The sequence below is a fragment of the Pithys albifrons genome, chromosome 21 (genome assembly GCF_047495875.1).
Source record: "Pithys albifrons albifrons isolate INPA30051 chromosome 21, PitAlb_v1, whole genome shotgun sequence".
Classification (NCBI taxonomy): Eukaryota; Metazoa; Chordata; class Aves; order Passeriformes; family Thamnophilidae; genus Pithys; species Pithys albifrons.
This window is the reverse complement of record NC_092478.1, coordinates 888,822-902,500: the sequence shown is the minus strand read 5'-3', so window position 1 is coordinate 902,500 and position 13,679 is coordinate 888,822. Positions and strand designations below refer to the sequence as shown.

At 63.8% G+C, this 13,679-nt stretch overlaps 4 protein-coding genes and 2 non-coding genes across 6 annotated transcripts; 2 read left to right on the top strand and 4 right to left on the bottom strand.

The window, feature by feature from the left end:
• Positions 1–2,735: 2,735 nt before the first annotated feature.
• RPL23A (ribosomal protein L23a) lies at positions 2,736–5,032 on the bottom strand. The gene is made up of 5 exons (XM_071574884.1): positions 4,945–5,032; positions 4,357–4,537; positions 3,875–4,051; positions 3,178–3,247; positions 2,736–2,801 (listed from the first exon to the last, which is right to left on the bottom strand). The coding sequence occupies exons 1-5, from the start codon at positions 4,967–4,969 to the stop codon at positions 2,787–2,789; spliced, it is 468 nt and encodes a 155-aa protein (XP_071430985.1). The 5' UTR covers positions 4,970–5,032; the 3' UTR covers positions 2,736–2,786.
• LOC139681773 (small nucleolar RNA SNORD42) lies at positions 3,314–3,378 on the bottom strand. Its single transcript, XR_011699550.1, has one exon. It is a non-coding gene; the product is annotated as a small nucleolar RNA SNORD42 (small nucleolar RNA).
• On the bottom strand, positions 4,122–4,195 carry LOC139681774 (small nucleolar RNA Z17). Its single transcript, XR_011699551.1, has one exon. It is a non-coding gene; the product is annotated as a small nucleolar RNA Z17 (small nucleolar RNA).
• A 317-nt stretch (positions 5,033–5,349) lies between the features above and the next one.
• On the top strand, positions 5,350–9,003 carry RAB34 (RAB34, member RAS oncogene family). The gene is made up of 11 exons (XM_071574871.1): positions 5,350–5,431; positions 5,965–6,090; positions 6,198–6,289; positions 7,074–7,139; positions 7,766–7,867; positions 7,944–8,008; positions 8,082–8,133; positions 8,296–8,377; positions 8,464–8,554; positions 8,637–8,744; positions 8,837–9,003. The coding sequence occupies exons 2-11, from the start codon at positions 6,037–6,039 to the stop codon at positions 8,902–8,904; spliced, it is 780 nt and encodes a 259-aa protein (XP_071430972.1). The 5' UTR covers positions 5,350–5,431; positions 5,965–6,036; the 3' UTR covers positions 8,905–9,003.
• A 110-nt stretch (positions 9,004–9,113) lies between these two features.
• LOC139681469 (adenine phosphoribosyltransferase-like) lies at positions 9,114–10,574 on the bottom strand. Its single transcript, XM_071574872.1, has 6 exons — positions 10,504–10,574; positions 10,228–10,377; positions 9,980–10,073; positions 9,755–9,901; positions 9,579–9,674; positions 9,114–9,489 (listed from the first exon to the last, which is right to left on the bottom strand). The coding sequence occupies exons 2-6, from the start codon at positions 10,348–10,350 to the stop codon at positions 9,362–9,364; spliced, it is 588 nt and encodes a 195-aa protein (XP_071430973.1). The 5' UTR covers positions 10,351–10,377; positions 10,504–10,574; the 3' UTR covers positions 9,114–9,361.
• Positions 10,575–11,438: 864 nt separating this feature from the next.
• PROCA1 (protein interacting with cyclin A1) lies at positions 11,439–13,275 on the top strand. The gene is made up of 4 exons (XM_071575065.1): positions 11,439–11,778; positions 12,278–12,410; positions 12,495–12,629; positions 12,705–13,275. Exons 1-4 carry the CDS (start codon positions 11,619–11,621, stop codon positions 13,216–13,218), a joined length of 942 nt encoding a protein of 313 aa, XP_071431166.1. The 5' UTR covers positions 11,439–11,618; the 3' UTR covers positions 13,219–13,275.
• The last annotated feature ends 404 nt before the right edge of the window (positions 13,276–13,679 follow it).

Here is a 13,679-nt window from a genome sequence, read left to right as displayed (position 1 = left end):
CAGCAGGGCAGGGACTCTCCTGGGGCAGGGAGAGACTGCCTGGCAGGGCTATAGGAGAGGATGTGCCCCGTTCCCAGCCGGAGGGCTGGCAGGCCTCAGGGAGGGAGATGGGACACTTCTGCAGCCCACTTTGTTCTAGGGACCCTCCAGGGATGCACTCCAGCCTGTTGGTTCCGGCCAGCCCAGCTGAGCCATTAACAGCAAGACCTCATCCCTCACATGGATCAGTTCCCCTCCTGTTCCTCACTCCCGTGCTCTTCCAGAGACCCAGGGCTGTGCAGGGAACAGTTGAAGGGAGCCAGGAGAGGTACCAAGCCTTGTGGCAGCAGGGAGCCTGCATGACTCACGCAGCAGCCACGTGAAGTGGAGCTGGCATGGAAAAGCCGTGTGAGGCCACGGGCTCTTCCTGGAACTCTGCTGCATGCTTGCATCCCCCTGGAGCAACCTCCTCCAGCACAGTGCAGCTGCTGCCCCAGGAGTGTACTGGGCCCTCTCCTGCAGCCGCAGGACCAGCATGGCTCCAGGAGCCACCCCAGAACAATGGCAGGAGAGAGGCTGTTCAGCTCCCTGGGGGAATGAGGCCAGAACTGGCCCGGCTGGTCCTGGGGATCACCAGAGCATCAGGGAGGCAAATCCTGCTGATATGACAGCTCTGGGATTGCACCAGATCGGCATTAGTGGTGAAGCTCAGACAGATTCCTGCCCAGTCCCTTCTCTGGGCAGGATCTGTCCCACCCACCCCCTCACCAGCCCAGCTCAGGCAGGAACAGGCCTCACGGCTGAAATAAGTTGGTGCTGAAGGGGAAGCAGTGAGGGAATCACCTTTCCCTCCAGAGAGCTGGGAAACACCCCACAGGGTCAGGATCCTGCTGTGACTCCCTCGTGTGCACCATCGTGATGGGCACAGGGGTTGTGTGCCAGGAACAGCCTGGCAGCTGAACAGGGGACATGATACCCAGGGACACTCTGTGGGCAGGGACCTTTGCCAGCTCCAAATCCACTGCCTCGTTCCCTCCTTGCTCGGAGCAGGAGCTCAGCAGCCCTGGCAGGGCACAGCTCATCCTCAGCAGCACATCCAGACAGCAGTGACTTCCAGCTGCAGCTTAAGCCCTGTGGCCCCTCTGCACTGATTCCCTCTGCAACTACCCTGCACGATCAAGCTGAAATCTTAGTTCCTCCTCACCCCACTTGCTGCCCCTTTCCCCTTGGCTCTCCACAATGGAGCAGACACAGCTCTGGCCCAGCAGGTCACAGGCTCAGATCACCAGCCCATGCTTCTACTGTCCTTAAAACAGTGTGGAAGGGCCAGGCATGACAAAGCTTCCCGAGGCAGCGAGCACAGATCCCCACCATTCCCTGGCTTCCAGGGGGAGCATCTCCCAGCAGTGCAGAGCTGTCCTGAGAGGGGCAGCTGTGGACCAGGCCAGCTGCCAACCAGCAGCAAGAGGCAAGTGCAGTGCCAGGGCAGCAGGCACCAGGCTGAGCTGAGGCAAGGTCAGGGCTGAATGCAAGTCATGCTGATGTGGAATCCCTCCCAGTCTCTTGCTGTTGCATATCCTGGCTCTCCATACCCAGCAGTGACACTGGCTTTGCTAGGAGAGGGACATCTCTCCCCTCACATCCTTCTTGAGGGGGCCCTGCAGCTGCCCATCCATAAGCAGGGCGTTGGGCTGGTGCCTGGCAAGCACACAGGGAAGCAGCAGGACTCCCTCCAAGAGTTTCTCATCTTTTAGAGCAGGCAGGGAGCACCTCCTGCCTCCCCTGAGCTCACGTGAGGGGTGTCAAACCCAAGACCACACAACCCAGCAAAGATTTTTCACCCCCAAGACCCAAGAGCAACTCCCCTTTGCCATTCACCACCACCATCCTTCACACTGCAAAGCACGGCCGGGGAATCCAACACTCTCCACAAGAGGCCACAAGGAACTCCGTGTCCCACTGCTCAAGAGCTCAGCCACTCCAATCGATACTTGGTCACACCTTTCATCATCTCTCAGTCAAGACTAACTACACAAACTTAAGCTCAAGTACACCTGAAGGCTTCTCTGTAATTCTCACCCAGTGCTCCATGTTCTACTGACTCCAAGCATTCTAAAAGCCTGTTTATCTACACACTTAAAGCCAAACACTGCAGAGGGAGAAAGAGCAGCTTTTGGAAACAGCCCTGGGGACAGTGAACCCTGTGAGGAACAGCAACAGCAGAACTCACACACTGCAGCACATGGAGCAGAGATTGTGCCAGAAAAAACCACAAAGCCACTGCTGCTGGATTGGCATGAGGGCTTCAAGTGAACCTGCAGCATAAGCAAAGAGCTGATACACTTGGAAATCGGTGTGAGAGCTCCCCTGGCCAGATCTGAGCCACTGACAGCTTTTGTTGTGGTTACCACCTACCTCCCATGGTCTGCTCCACAAGGAAGAGACACAGGACACTGAAAACACTGTTCACAAACCCCTCCTAATCACACTGTGCAAGGATATGCTGGAACACAGCAGAGTTCTTGGTTAAATAGAGATATTTGAGATCTGGGGGAGGTTTCACCTCCTGTTCACCCACAGCAAAGGGGAGTGGTCCCAGAGAGCCCCTGAGCACAGCACTGCCTGCCAGGGAGCAGCTGGCTGTGCCCACCCACTGCAGGGACAGAGGGAGGAGCCCCCTGCACCACAGTGACCCCCCAGTTTGCTGGGTGCTCTCTCACACTGGCTGTGCTGTCACAAAACACAAGAGCCCTCGGTGGTGTAACAAGTTTTATTATTACGTCTGTACAGTCCTCGGCAGATGCAGTTTAGATGATTCCAATCTGGAAAGAAGCAAAGGATGTTAAAACAGATGTTGTGGGGGCAGAAAGGCAGAGCCTCCATTGTAGGCATTGCTGCCACAGCTGCATCTCCCCAGGACTCCTGTCCTCTGCTGACAACTTCCTCCCAGACCTGTCCAAAAGCCTTACACATCTCTGTGCACTGTTACTCCAGTGACCCTTGAACATTCCCCTACTCCAGTTTGTGCCACCTCTGCCTCCTGCCACCTGGAGCAGACACAGAGAGTGGCCGAGCTCGCGAGGGCACTGAAGTGCCACCACACCTGAGGCACAAGCACCTCACATGCACACCAAGAACAATCAGTGCAGGGAGCCCAGACAGCTGCCAGGGAGCTGCAAAGCTTCCAAGATGTCTCACCTTGTTGGCCACATCCAGCGCATCGTAGTCTGGAGCCAGTCTGACATAGGCCTTCTTCTCCCCATCAGGCCTGCAGGGAGCAGGAACCATCAGCACAGGCACCTGCTCCCCCTGCCCCACCTCCCCACCCTTCCATGTGCATCAGTGGTTCCTTTGGAAACATCAGGCACTCAGTGGAATCAAAGTTTACATCACTTGCACAGGACCCCCCGGTGTCAGAAGGGCCCCCTGATGAGGCCAACCCTGTGTGTGCCAACACCCCCCACGTCCTCCAAGCTGTGCTCCCTCACAACCTGCACATCTCCAACCTTCTGACACTGAAATCACAGAATCATTAGCTTGGAACAGACCTCTCAGTTCATCAAGTGTAACCTCAAGGCCAATCACCACTCTGACAAGTGGACCATGTCCAGTCATTTCCTGAACACCTGCAGGGATGGGGACTCCACCACCCCCTGGGCAGCACTGCCAGTGGTTACCAACTCTTTCCATGAAGGAATTCCTCTTCATGACCCTCCCCTGGCACAGGTCGAGGCTGTTTCCTCTCGTCCTGGAGAAGACATCACTGCACAACTTTATCTCACCCCTCCCATGAGTCCCCACAGCTGCTCAAACTCCCACACTCCCACTTTCAGCTCAAATCTGCTTCTTTTGAAGCACTTTACACCCCCAGGGACCCGGTTTTCCCCCTGCTCACCTAATCAGTGTGTTGACCTTGGCCACATCGATATCATAGAGCTTTTTCACAGCCTGTTTGATCTGGTGCTTGTTTGCCTTGACATCGACAATGAACACCAGGGTGTTGTTATCCTCGATCTTCTTCATCGCCGATTCTGTGGTCAGAGGGAACTTGATAATGGCGTAATGGTCCAGCCTGCAGGAGAGACCCAGTGCTGAACAGAGGGCTGGCAGGTGCTCCTCTGCACTGCAGGGGCTTTCTCTGGGGTGCATCAGTCGCCAAAGAAAGTTATAATCACAAACTCTCAGGCTTTGGTCGCTTGGAATCATCACCTGCACCCCCAACAGCCTCCGAGCTCTCTGCCCCCAACGAGGCTGAGCCCACTGCCAAGATCTCCGCCTGGCACCGAGGGAGAGGGAGGTCCCCACCGCGGCCACCCCCGGGGCCGCTCCCACGGCCCAAAGCCCGCAGCAGGGCAGAGCTCACCACCCCACACGTACTTGTTTCTCCGCGGGGCGCTCTTCCGGGGGTACTTGGGCTGCCTGCGCAGCCGCAGGGTCTTGGGCCTGCGGAATGTGGGCGACGTGCGGATCTTCTTCTTCTTGTGGCTGTGCACCCCCTTTAGAACAGCCTTCTTGGCCTTCAGCGCCTTTGCCTTCGCCTCTGTCTTCGGAGGCACAGCTGCGGGGCCAGCTCGCTCAGCACCGCCCGGTGTGCGGGGCAGGCCGCGCTCCCCCCTCAGCGGGCTGGGCCTCACCCACCCCGGCCGAACCCCAGGACGCCCCACGGGCTTCAAGGCTCCCCTCCTCCCCCTAAAAATAACCCCCTTTCCGAGCGCTAAGAGCCACTTATTCCTCCTCTACCCACGAATCCCGGCCCCGAGACGGGGACAAACAAACCCCACTCCCCTCAGAGAACGGGCCAGGCCTGTCCCGCCACCTCCACGTGCCCGCGCCCAGCCCCGCGCCGCGGCCCCGCCTCGGCCCCGCCGCCCCGCTCAGCCCGCACCCTCCGCATACACCCGCACGCTGCAGGGGCGCTGACGCCTCCCCGAGCCCCCCGCACGGACCCACCGCCCGGGCCCTCACCCTCCTTCTTCGCCTTGGGCGCCATCTTGGCCAGGCGGAAGCCGAAAGGGGTCTCCCGCCCCGCGCCGCACGGGCTTATAGCGCCAAATCTCGCGCGAACAGCGCCGCACCCCCGTCACCCCGTTACCCCAACTCTCGCGACATCCCCAAAGCATGACGGTAGTGGTAGTACTTGCAGTTTGGCGGCGCTGCGCATGCGCGGTGGTGGCCGCGCCGTGGAGCATCATGGGAGTTGTAGTCTGGCGCGGCGCTGCCCGCCCCGGCGTCGTGGCGGGGGGACCGGGACGAGCCCCGGGGTGGCGGGGGACTGTTGGGGTCCCACTGTGCGGATGGCAGCGCAACACCCCAGCCCCGGAGGAACCGGCGTCCTGGCCCCTCCCACGCCCCCCGTGCCCCCGTGGGGGGCGTGGGAGGGGCCACGACGCCGGTTCCTCCGGGACTGGGGCGTGCAGCACCGAGAAGCGCTACCGAAGTTGGGAGGGTCGCGGTAACGGGGACGCCCCGCTTCGTTCCCCCGCCGTGGGGACACAGACGGGGCGGGGAGGGCTCGGGCTCGGGCTGGGATGTGGCGGCGGGACAGGCGGGGATCGGGGGACACGGGGATGGGGGGACATGGGGACAGCGGTGGCCTGGGATGGCACGGTGGGGATGGGGGACACGGGGATGGGGGGACATGGGGACGTGAGACAGCCACACGTCGGGACAGTGATGCCCTGGGACAGCACCCTTGGGATGTGGGGCTGGTTGGGATGTGGGGGCAGCTGAGACAAGGCGACAGCTGCCCCCAGGAGGTGGGGACAGCCACGGCTCGAGGTGGCTGAGGCTGGGACAGCCGCCCTTGGGGTGCGGGGAGAGTCAGGACAGCAGGACAGGCACGTCCTGGGCAAGTGGAGGCTGTTGGGATAAGGGGACAGCCCCGCGTGGGGACACGGGGACAGCGGGACAGCGACGCTCTGGGGTGCTGTGCGTGGGGACGGCTGTGACACGGGGACATCGCCACTCCCCGCTCTCTGTCCCCAGGGCTCGCAGCCATCCTTGTCCCACTCTCGCTCCCCCCCCGGCCACCCCCGCGCCTCGGAGACCCCCGGGACGATGAACGTGCTGGCTCCGGTCCGCAGGGACAGGGTGATCGCCGGCCTGCCCCCGGTGAGCGGGGGGACACGGGGACCGGGGCGGCCCCGCCGAGCGCCCCCCGCGGTCACGCCGGAGCCCCCTTTGTGCCCCCCTTCGTGCCCCCCTTTGTGCCCCCGCAGTGCTTTCGGAAAGAGGCCGCCCTGCACACCCGCCCCGCCTTCCACCCCACCGTGGGCAGCGCCTGCCAGGAGCAGCGCACCGGCACCGTGGGGTGAGTCCCGGGGCCGGGGTCCCGAGCGCGGGGCGGGGGCGATGGCGAGGGCCCCGCGGTCCCGCCGAGCGCGGGGGGGGGGTCCCCGGCGTGGGCGCCGCGTGGCGACCGGCGCTGCCCCCGAGCGAGCCCTGCGTCACAGCGCTGGAATGCGGAGCGGGGGGGACACGGGGGAACAGAGGGGGACACGGGGAGACACGGGGGGAACAGAGGGGGAGACACGGGGAGACACGGGGGGAAGAGGGGGAGACACGGGGAGACACGGGGGGAAGAGGGGGAGACACGGGGAGACACGGGGGGAACAGAGGGGGACACGGGGAGACACGGGGGGGACAGAGGGGGACACGGGGAGACACGGGGGGAAGAGGGGGAGACACGGGGGGAAGAGGGGGAGACACGGGGAGACACGGGGGGAACAGAGGGGGACACGGGGAGACACGGGGGGAAGAGGGGGAGACACGGGGGGAACAGAGGGGGACACGGGGAGACACGGGGGGAAGAGGGGGAGACACGGGGAGACACGGGGGGAACAGAGGGGGAGACACGGGGGGAAGAGGGGGAGACACGGGGGGGGACATGAGAGAACACGAGGGGAACACAGGGGGACACGGGAGAACACGGGGGGACACGGGGTGGGACGTGGGAGACAAGGGGGAGCATGGGGGGACACGGGGGGCTGTGCCATGATGTGTCCCCACCCCACGAGCTCCTGTGCCCCCAGTCCCAGTCGGGTGGGCACGGGGGACCCTCCGCACTGCTGAGCTGGGCATCCCCCTCGCTGCAGCTTTAAGATCTCCAAGATCATCGTGGTGGGAGACCTTTCAGTGGGGAAGACTTGCCTGATCAACCGGTAACAGGAGCCCTGGAGAGGGGAGGGAGGGAGGGGGCAGGGGAAGCGACTCCCCCTCCACCCAAGGGCGGCAGCACCTCGGGCTGAGCCCAGCTCTGGCTGGGCACTGGTACTGAGCCCCCCCAGGGCAGAGGGCACTGGTGCTGAGCCCCCCCAGAGCAGAGGGCACTGGTGCTGAGCTCTCCCAGGGCAGAGGGCACTGGTGCTGAGCCCCCCCAGGGCAGAGGGCACTGGTGCTGAGCCCCCCCAGGGCAGAGGGCACTGGTGCTGAGCTCTCCCAGGGCAGAGGGCACTGGTGCTGAGCCCCCCCAGGGCAGAGGGCACTGGTGCTGAGCCCCCCCCAGGGCAGAGGGCACTGGTGCTGAGCTCCCCAGGGCAGAGGGCACTGGTGCTGAGCCCAGCTCTGGCTGGGCACTGGTACTGAGCCCCCCCAGGGCAGAGGGCACTGGTGCTGAGCTCCCCAGGGCAGAGGGCACTGGTGCTGAGCCCCCCCAGGGCAGAGGGCACTGGTGCTGAGCCCCCCCATGGCAGAGGGCACTGGTGCTGAGCTCCCCAGGGCAGAGGGCACCAAGCCACCAGGGTTTGGAGGGGGGCTGGGGGCTGCTGACCCCCCTGACCTCCCCCAGCTTTTGCAAGGACACATTTGACAAGAACTACAAGGCGACCATCGGGGTGGATTTCGAGATGGAGCGGTTTGAGGTGCTGGGGGTGCCCTTCAGCCTTCAGCTGTGAGTAACCCCCAGCCCAGCCCAGCCCAGCCCAGCCCACGCCCCCTGTGCCCCCCTCACCTCCTGCTGCCCCCAGGTGGGACACGGCTGGCCAGGAGCGCTTCAAGTGCATCGCCTCCACCTACTACAGGGGAGCACAAGGTGAGGTCCCACCACACCCCATGTCTCTGTCTCACTGTCCCTGTCCCCATCTCACCCCTCCTTCCCACCGCAGCCATCGTGATTGTCTTCGATGTCAATGATGTGGCATCCCTGGAGCACACACGGTAGGTGACGTGTGGCCAAAGGGCCCAGGTGGGACTGGGAACAAACATGGGGGGCTCTGGGGATGGATGGAGAGGGGAGACCTGGGCAGGGGCCACAGCTGCTGGCAGTGCTTTTGTGTGCCAACAAGCTTGGCCACCAGCCAGTGACAGTGGCGCCCACAGGCAGTGGTTGGCTGATGCCCTGAAGGAGAACGACCCATCCAACGTGATCCTCTTCTTGGTGGGCTCCAAGAAGGATCTGAGTGTGAGTGTGTCCCCCTCCCCACGGGCGAACTGCACCCTGGCTCAGCGGGGCTGTCCCGTCACCCGCAGCCCTGGCTCGGTTGGCAGACGCCGGCGCAGTACAGCCTGATGGAGAAGGACGCGCTCAGGGTGGCCCAGGAGATGCAGGCGGAGTACTGGGCTGTCTCCTCACTCACTGGTGGGTCCCGGGAGCAGGGGGGGATGCAGATCCCGGTGTCCAGTGGGTGAGGGGACGCTCCGGGGGTCTCATCCTGGGGCAGGGGAGAACGTGCGGGATTTCTTCTTCCGTGTGGCGGCCCTGACCTTCGAGAGCAGCGTGTTGGCCGAGCTGGAGCGCAGCAGCACCCGCAGGATCGGCGACACCGTGCGTGAGTACCCCACATGGGCCCCACGGGGGTGCCCCCTGATCGCCCACCCACCCACCCACCCACCCACCCTCCCTCCTTTCCCTGTTCCTCAGGGATCAGCAGCAATGAGAGCGACCTGTACCTGTCGACTCCCCGCAAGAAACCCAAGTGCTGCCAGTGAGGACGCACCCCCTGGGCCCCCCACACTCACACCTCTGGACCAAAGAGGGGCGACCCCGGCCGGCCCCGAGGAGCCGTCCCTGCCACTCCCCAGCCCCCCTGGCTCCCTGCCTGCCTGGGCACCCCCAGCCAGGGTGGGCAGCAGCACCCATGCGGCTCACATAGCTATGCAAACCCAGGTACTGATTGCAGGGGGAGATGCCCTTTTGTCTTAATAAAAACTTTTTTTATGCTTTTTAATAAAAGCGTGGGGCAGAGGGCCAGGGCTGGCTGTGGGTGTCCCTGTCTCTGGGTGCAGTCCCAGATTCATGACAGGTGGGAGGATGGAGCAAGGAGGATGGCTGGCTGGCATGAAGGAGTTCCATCTCTAGTGGGTGTCTCGGGCATCCTGTCCCACAGAGCCAGCAGCCCTGCACTCCTTGGGAGGCTGCAGGGCACACAGGAGGTGCCAGCCCCCATCAGTCCCAGCCAAACTGGTGGTGGTCGAAGCGGGGCTGCAGGCAGGGGGGGACGCAGTGGGAGCACTTGTAGCGCCCCCGGATCCACCGCCCACCTGCGCTGTCCTCGATGCAGATGGCAGCGACACCTGCGGGCACACAGAAAGGCTCAGCACCAGCCTATGGGCACGGTGCTCCCACCCCATCCAGGGTGTGCCCCATGGTGCCCCAAGCCTACCTGCAACGACCCCCCCCAGCCGCTCCACCAGCTCAATGGCTGCTCGCATGGTGCCCCCAGTTTCAACCCACTGGTCCACAAGAAGAATGCGCAGACCTGAAGGGGGCAGAGGCTCTAGAGAAGTGCCCGGTGGCCACACTGGCAGCACCCCCAAAATGGGAGCACCCTTGGCTCACCTGGCGAGATGGCATCGGTGCGGACCTCCATCACCTTGTCTCGGCCCGAGTAGTCAGTGTAGGGCTGTGCCAGTGTCTGCACACAGAGGTGCCCGGCTTTGCGGATGGCCAGGAAGCCTTTCTGCAGCACGGCTGCAGCGGCAGCACCTGGGGGTGGGCACAGCCCCATCAGGCCCTGCCTGGGCAAGGCACGGGGACCCTGTGCTCACTTGTGTCCTCACTCACCCAGAATGAAGCCCATGGCATCAATGCCAGCCACCATGTCGATGGGATCTCCCTGGAAGGGCTGCAGCAGGTCGGCCACACAGTCCTGCAAGCCCTGGGGGGAGATCAGAGGTGCTGGGTGCCCACAGCTCACCACGGGCACCTGCAGCCTCCCGCCTGTGGGCACAGCTGGGTGCCCCGGCAGCCCCGCAGAGATCGATCGGTGCCCTCGGCCCCCCGCGGGTGCCTCTGCCCCAGCCATGGGGTACTTGCGGGTGGCAGTAGAGCCGGGAGGGGTCCAGCCAGGCATAGTTGGGACCCTTGATGTTGGGGGCCATCAGCGCCAGGTACCAGCCCTTCTCCCGGGCGGCAGGGACGTGGCACAGGTCCATGTGTGGGCACTGCAGGCTCTGCGAGTGCTGAGCATGTAAAGGGGGTGAGATGCCCTCCCGCAGTCCTCACAGGGCTCCCCGTGGTGCAGTGTCTCCCCCCACACCCACTCATGGACACCCTGGGGGCCCAGCGTGCCCGTCTGGGCTCTGTACCTGGGTGCTGGTGGCGAGGCTGAGCCGAGCGGGACCGTCCCGGGGAGCGTCACAAACAGCGACAGCTGAGCGGGGCAGTGCCCGTGGTATTGGGCCTCCGCCAGTGCCCTTGGCCAGCTGGGCCTGGGCTGCTGCCAGGCAGGAGCCCTTCCCACAGCCCGGAGATGTGCCCCATCGGGCTGTGCTGCCCCAGCCGGGCAGTGCTGTGGTGGGGAGCAGCAGTGCTGGGACATTGACACTCAACAGGAGTGTCTCCAGCACCAGCTGCCTGTGCCAGCAGTGACAGGGCATGGTGTGGGTGGCACAGTGCCTTGGGTGCACATGGGTGCAAAGGTCAGTGAGCCAGGGTGATGCTCAGGGTGGTGATGCTCAGGGTGCTGCTCTGCAGCCGTGCATTCCCCTGCACACCTCGGGGGTCTCGGGCAGCACAGGGATTTTCTGAGGCAACACTCATCCCTGGTGGGGTGCCCAGGCACTGTCATCCCCGGCTGAGCACTGGCTCCTGCAGCATCCCAGCACACAGGGCCGTGTCCAGATTGCCAATGGGCTCCAAGGCCAGGAGCTGGCCAAGAGACACAGCCCTGGCTGCGCGCTGGGAATGCCTGTGGGCTGCCAGCCCAGCTGGGCACCACGCACTGGGCTGCCCCGGGAAAGGCCCCATGAGATGGGATGCAGGGCCACAGGAAACATCCGCGGGATGGACACAGGGACAAGAGGAGCGTCTAGGGCTGGGACCCAGGGCCGCAGGAAGCATCCATGGGGTGGGACTGTAGGGATGCAGGGAGCATCCTTCCGTGGGAGCCGCTCCGGGGCCGGGGGCTGTGCGGGGGCCGGTGCGTCACGGGGCGGGGGTTTGGGGCCGGCTCGTTACCGGCCCCGGCACATCACCCCACCCGCTGCCACAGCAACGGGGCCGGTCCCACCGGGAGGGGTGACCCCTTCGCCGCGGGCTGCCAGCGCGGGACGTGCCGCGGCTCCAGGAGTGGCCCCAGCCCTTCGGCTTCGCGGGACCCTCCGCACGGTGCCGGGCCGTGCCAAGCCGTGCCGGGCCGCCCCGCGTGGGCGGGCTGCGCCCCTCTATAAGGCGGCCCCACGGCGGCGAGCGGCGCGGTGCCATGTGCGCCCCGGGGCTGCTCTGCCTCCTCCTCCTCCTCCCGCTGGCAGCCGCCCCCGGAGCGGCCCCGCCGGGACGGCCCCGCGCCCGCCGCGGGCTCACCTACCCTGGGACACTGTGGTGCGGCGCGGGCAGCAACGCGGATAGCTACGAACAGCTGGGTAAGGGCGGCGGGGCCGCTACTACCTGTATCTTCCCATCCCATTTCTTCCCACCCCATTCCATCCCATCCACATCGATCCCACTCGTCCCATCTCTCCCGACTCCATGCCATCACTTCCCATCCCATCCCTTCCCTCCAATTCAATCTCTTCCTGTCTTCCCACGTCATTCATCCCATTCCCAGCCCTGCGATGTTCTACCCCAACCCAGTCCCAGTCCCCAGGTCAGTGCTAGGTAAATCTCTGTCTGCCCCAGTCCAGTCCCAATTCACCTCTCCCTAGTCCCCATCACAAGACTAATCCATCTTGATGCTGGTTCAGCCTTGATCCACCCTCTGTCCCCAGCCTGGTCTGTGGTCTATCCTGCTCCCATTCTGGTCCCCATCCCCGTGCTGTGCACTCTCAGTTGCCATCCTGATCCCAGCCTAGACCATCCAGTCCCGGTCCCTTTCCTGACCCACTTAGTCCCAGTCTCATCCCCACTGTGGTGCTGGTGCAGGGGAGCACCGGGACACGGATCGGTGCTGCCGGGACCACGACCACTGCCAGCATGTCATCCACCCCTTCACGGCGCGCTACGGGTACCGCAACCTGCGCTGGCACACCATCAGCCACTGTGACTGCGACCACAGGTGAGTGGCTCTGTGCCCCCCCAGCCCCACAGCACCCCGACATCCCGGGAGTGCCACCCCCTCACCCCCCTCTGCCCATGGCAGGTTGAAGCAGTGCCTGCGGCGGGTGAACGACACGGCCTCTCGGGTGGTGGGCCAGGCCTTCTTTAACGTCCTCCAGGTGCCCTGCTTTGAGTTCACCTTCAGGGAGGAGTGTGTGGAGCCCTACCTGTATATCTGGTGAGTGGCTCCCACCCCAGGACCGGCCCAGCCCGGCCCCAGGGAGCTCACCCGGTGCCTTCCCACCCTCCGCAGGTGCCGGGTGTACAACACGGTGGCCGTGGCGGTGCCCAGGGAGCCGGTGCTCTATGAATTTGGGGGGGAGCTCATCGACCGGGCAGCGAGTCCCAGGGAGGTCCCTCTGAGCCCCCCATGGCACGGTGTGGGGGGAGGAGTCCCGCCCTTGGATCATCACACTGAGATGGGCCTCAAGTCAACCAAGAAAGAGAGGAAGGGGAAGAAGAAAGACAAGAAAAAGAAGGGAAAAGGTCTGAAAAAGAAAAGCCTTTCTGAGAAGAGCCATCCTGCAGCTGCTGCCCCAGCTGACCCCTCTGTGAGCCAGGGCACCCAGGCTCTGCTGCCATCCTTGGGGGAAGCATCCAACACCATCCTGAGTGATGCCCCAGTGCAGGGGGGCTTGGGCAGGGAGCCAGTGCTGGCCACTCCATCCCCGGTACCCACTGCCAGTGGGAAGGGGAGGAGGAAGGAAAGGAACAGAAAAAAGAGGCTGAAAAGCAAAGTGGAGTTCAAGCCCACAAGAGAGTCCTGAGCTCTGCTGGGCCTGTGCAGGTCTTGGCTGTGAAATAAAGTTACATCTGCTCGAGCAGATGGTGCTGCCTCAGCCCTGTCTGTGGGGAAAAGGATGTCACTGGGGGTGGCACACAGGGAAAAGCCCAGGGCTCATGCCAAGGGAGGGGAACACCTAGAGCTGGGGGGTTTGTATTGAGTGGGTTGAGCTGTTCCTCACAGCCCCCACCATCATCCTGGGCACTGGGGACACGAGTCACTGCTCTGACTGGGGCACAGCTCCCAGACTGCCACCAGCACACCCAATTTTAGCTATCCTGCTACAAACAGTTAAATTCCAGCTCCCTAGGCATGTTTTTCTCTGGAATTTCTCTGAATTGCACCACTCGAGCTCTCTCATCCTCTTAACCTGCTGCCTTTCCCCTGCTCTGACAGCAGCACCAACTCCTTCTCCAGCCCCCAGCAATGGCAGCAGAGCGTGCT

Bases quoted from the DNA above. Each gene is read 5' to 3' on its own strand.
- RAB34 (XM_071574871.1), top strand. From the start codon at position 6,037: ATGAACGTGCTGGCTCCGGTCCGCAGGGACAGGGTGATCGCCGGCCTG. The intron at 8,378-8,463 runs GTGAGTGTGTCC...CTCGGTTGGCAG, and splicing joins GCTCCAAGAAGGATCTGAGT to ACGCCGGCGCAGTACAGCCT. The intron at 8,555-8,636 runs GTGGGTCCCGGG...ATCCTGGGGCAG, and splicing joins GGCTGTCTCCTCACTCACTG to GGGAGAACGTGCGGGATTTC.
- RPL23A (XM_071574884.1), bottom strand. From the start codon at position 4,969: ATGGCGCCCAAGGCGAAGAAGGAGG. The intron at 4,538-4,944 runs GTGAGGGCCCGG...CTGGCCCCGCAG, and splicing joins GCCCAAGGCGAAGAAGGAGG to CTGTGCCTCCGAAGACAGAG. The intron at 3,248-3,874 runs GTGAGCAGGGGG...TGCTCCCTGCAG, and splicing joins AAGGTCAACACACTGATTAG to GCCTGATGGGGAGAAGAAGG.
- PROCA1 (XM_071575065.1), top strand. From the start codon at position 11,619: ATGTGCGCCCCGGGGCTGCTCTGCCTCCTCCTCCTCCTCCCGCTGGCA. The intron at 12,411-12,494 runs GTGAGTGGCTCT...TGCCCATGGCAG, and splicing joins CACTGTGACTGCGACCACAG to GTTGAAGCAGTGCCTGCGGC. The intron at 12,630-12,704 runs GTGAGTGGCTCC...CACCCTCCGCAG, and splicing joins GAGCCCTACCTGTATATCTG to GTGCCGGGTGTACAACACGG.
- LOC139681469 (XM_071574872.1), bottom strand. From the start codon at position 10,350: ATGGACCTGTGCCACGTCCCTGCCGCCCGGGAGAAGGGCTGGTACCTG. The intron at 10,074-10,227 runs GTACCCCATGGC...ATCTCCCCCCAG, and splicing joins GGCTCTACTGCCACCCGCAA to GGCTTGCAGGACTGTGTGGC. The intron at 9,902-9,979 runs GTGAGTGAGGAC...GCCCACCCCCAG, and splicing joins TGCCATGGGCTTCATTCTGG to GTGCTGCCGCTGCAGCCGTG.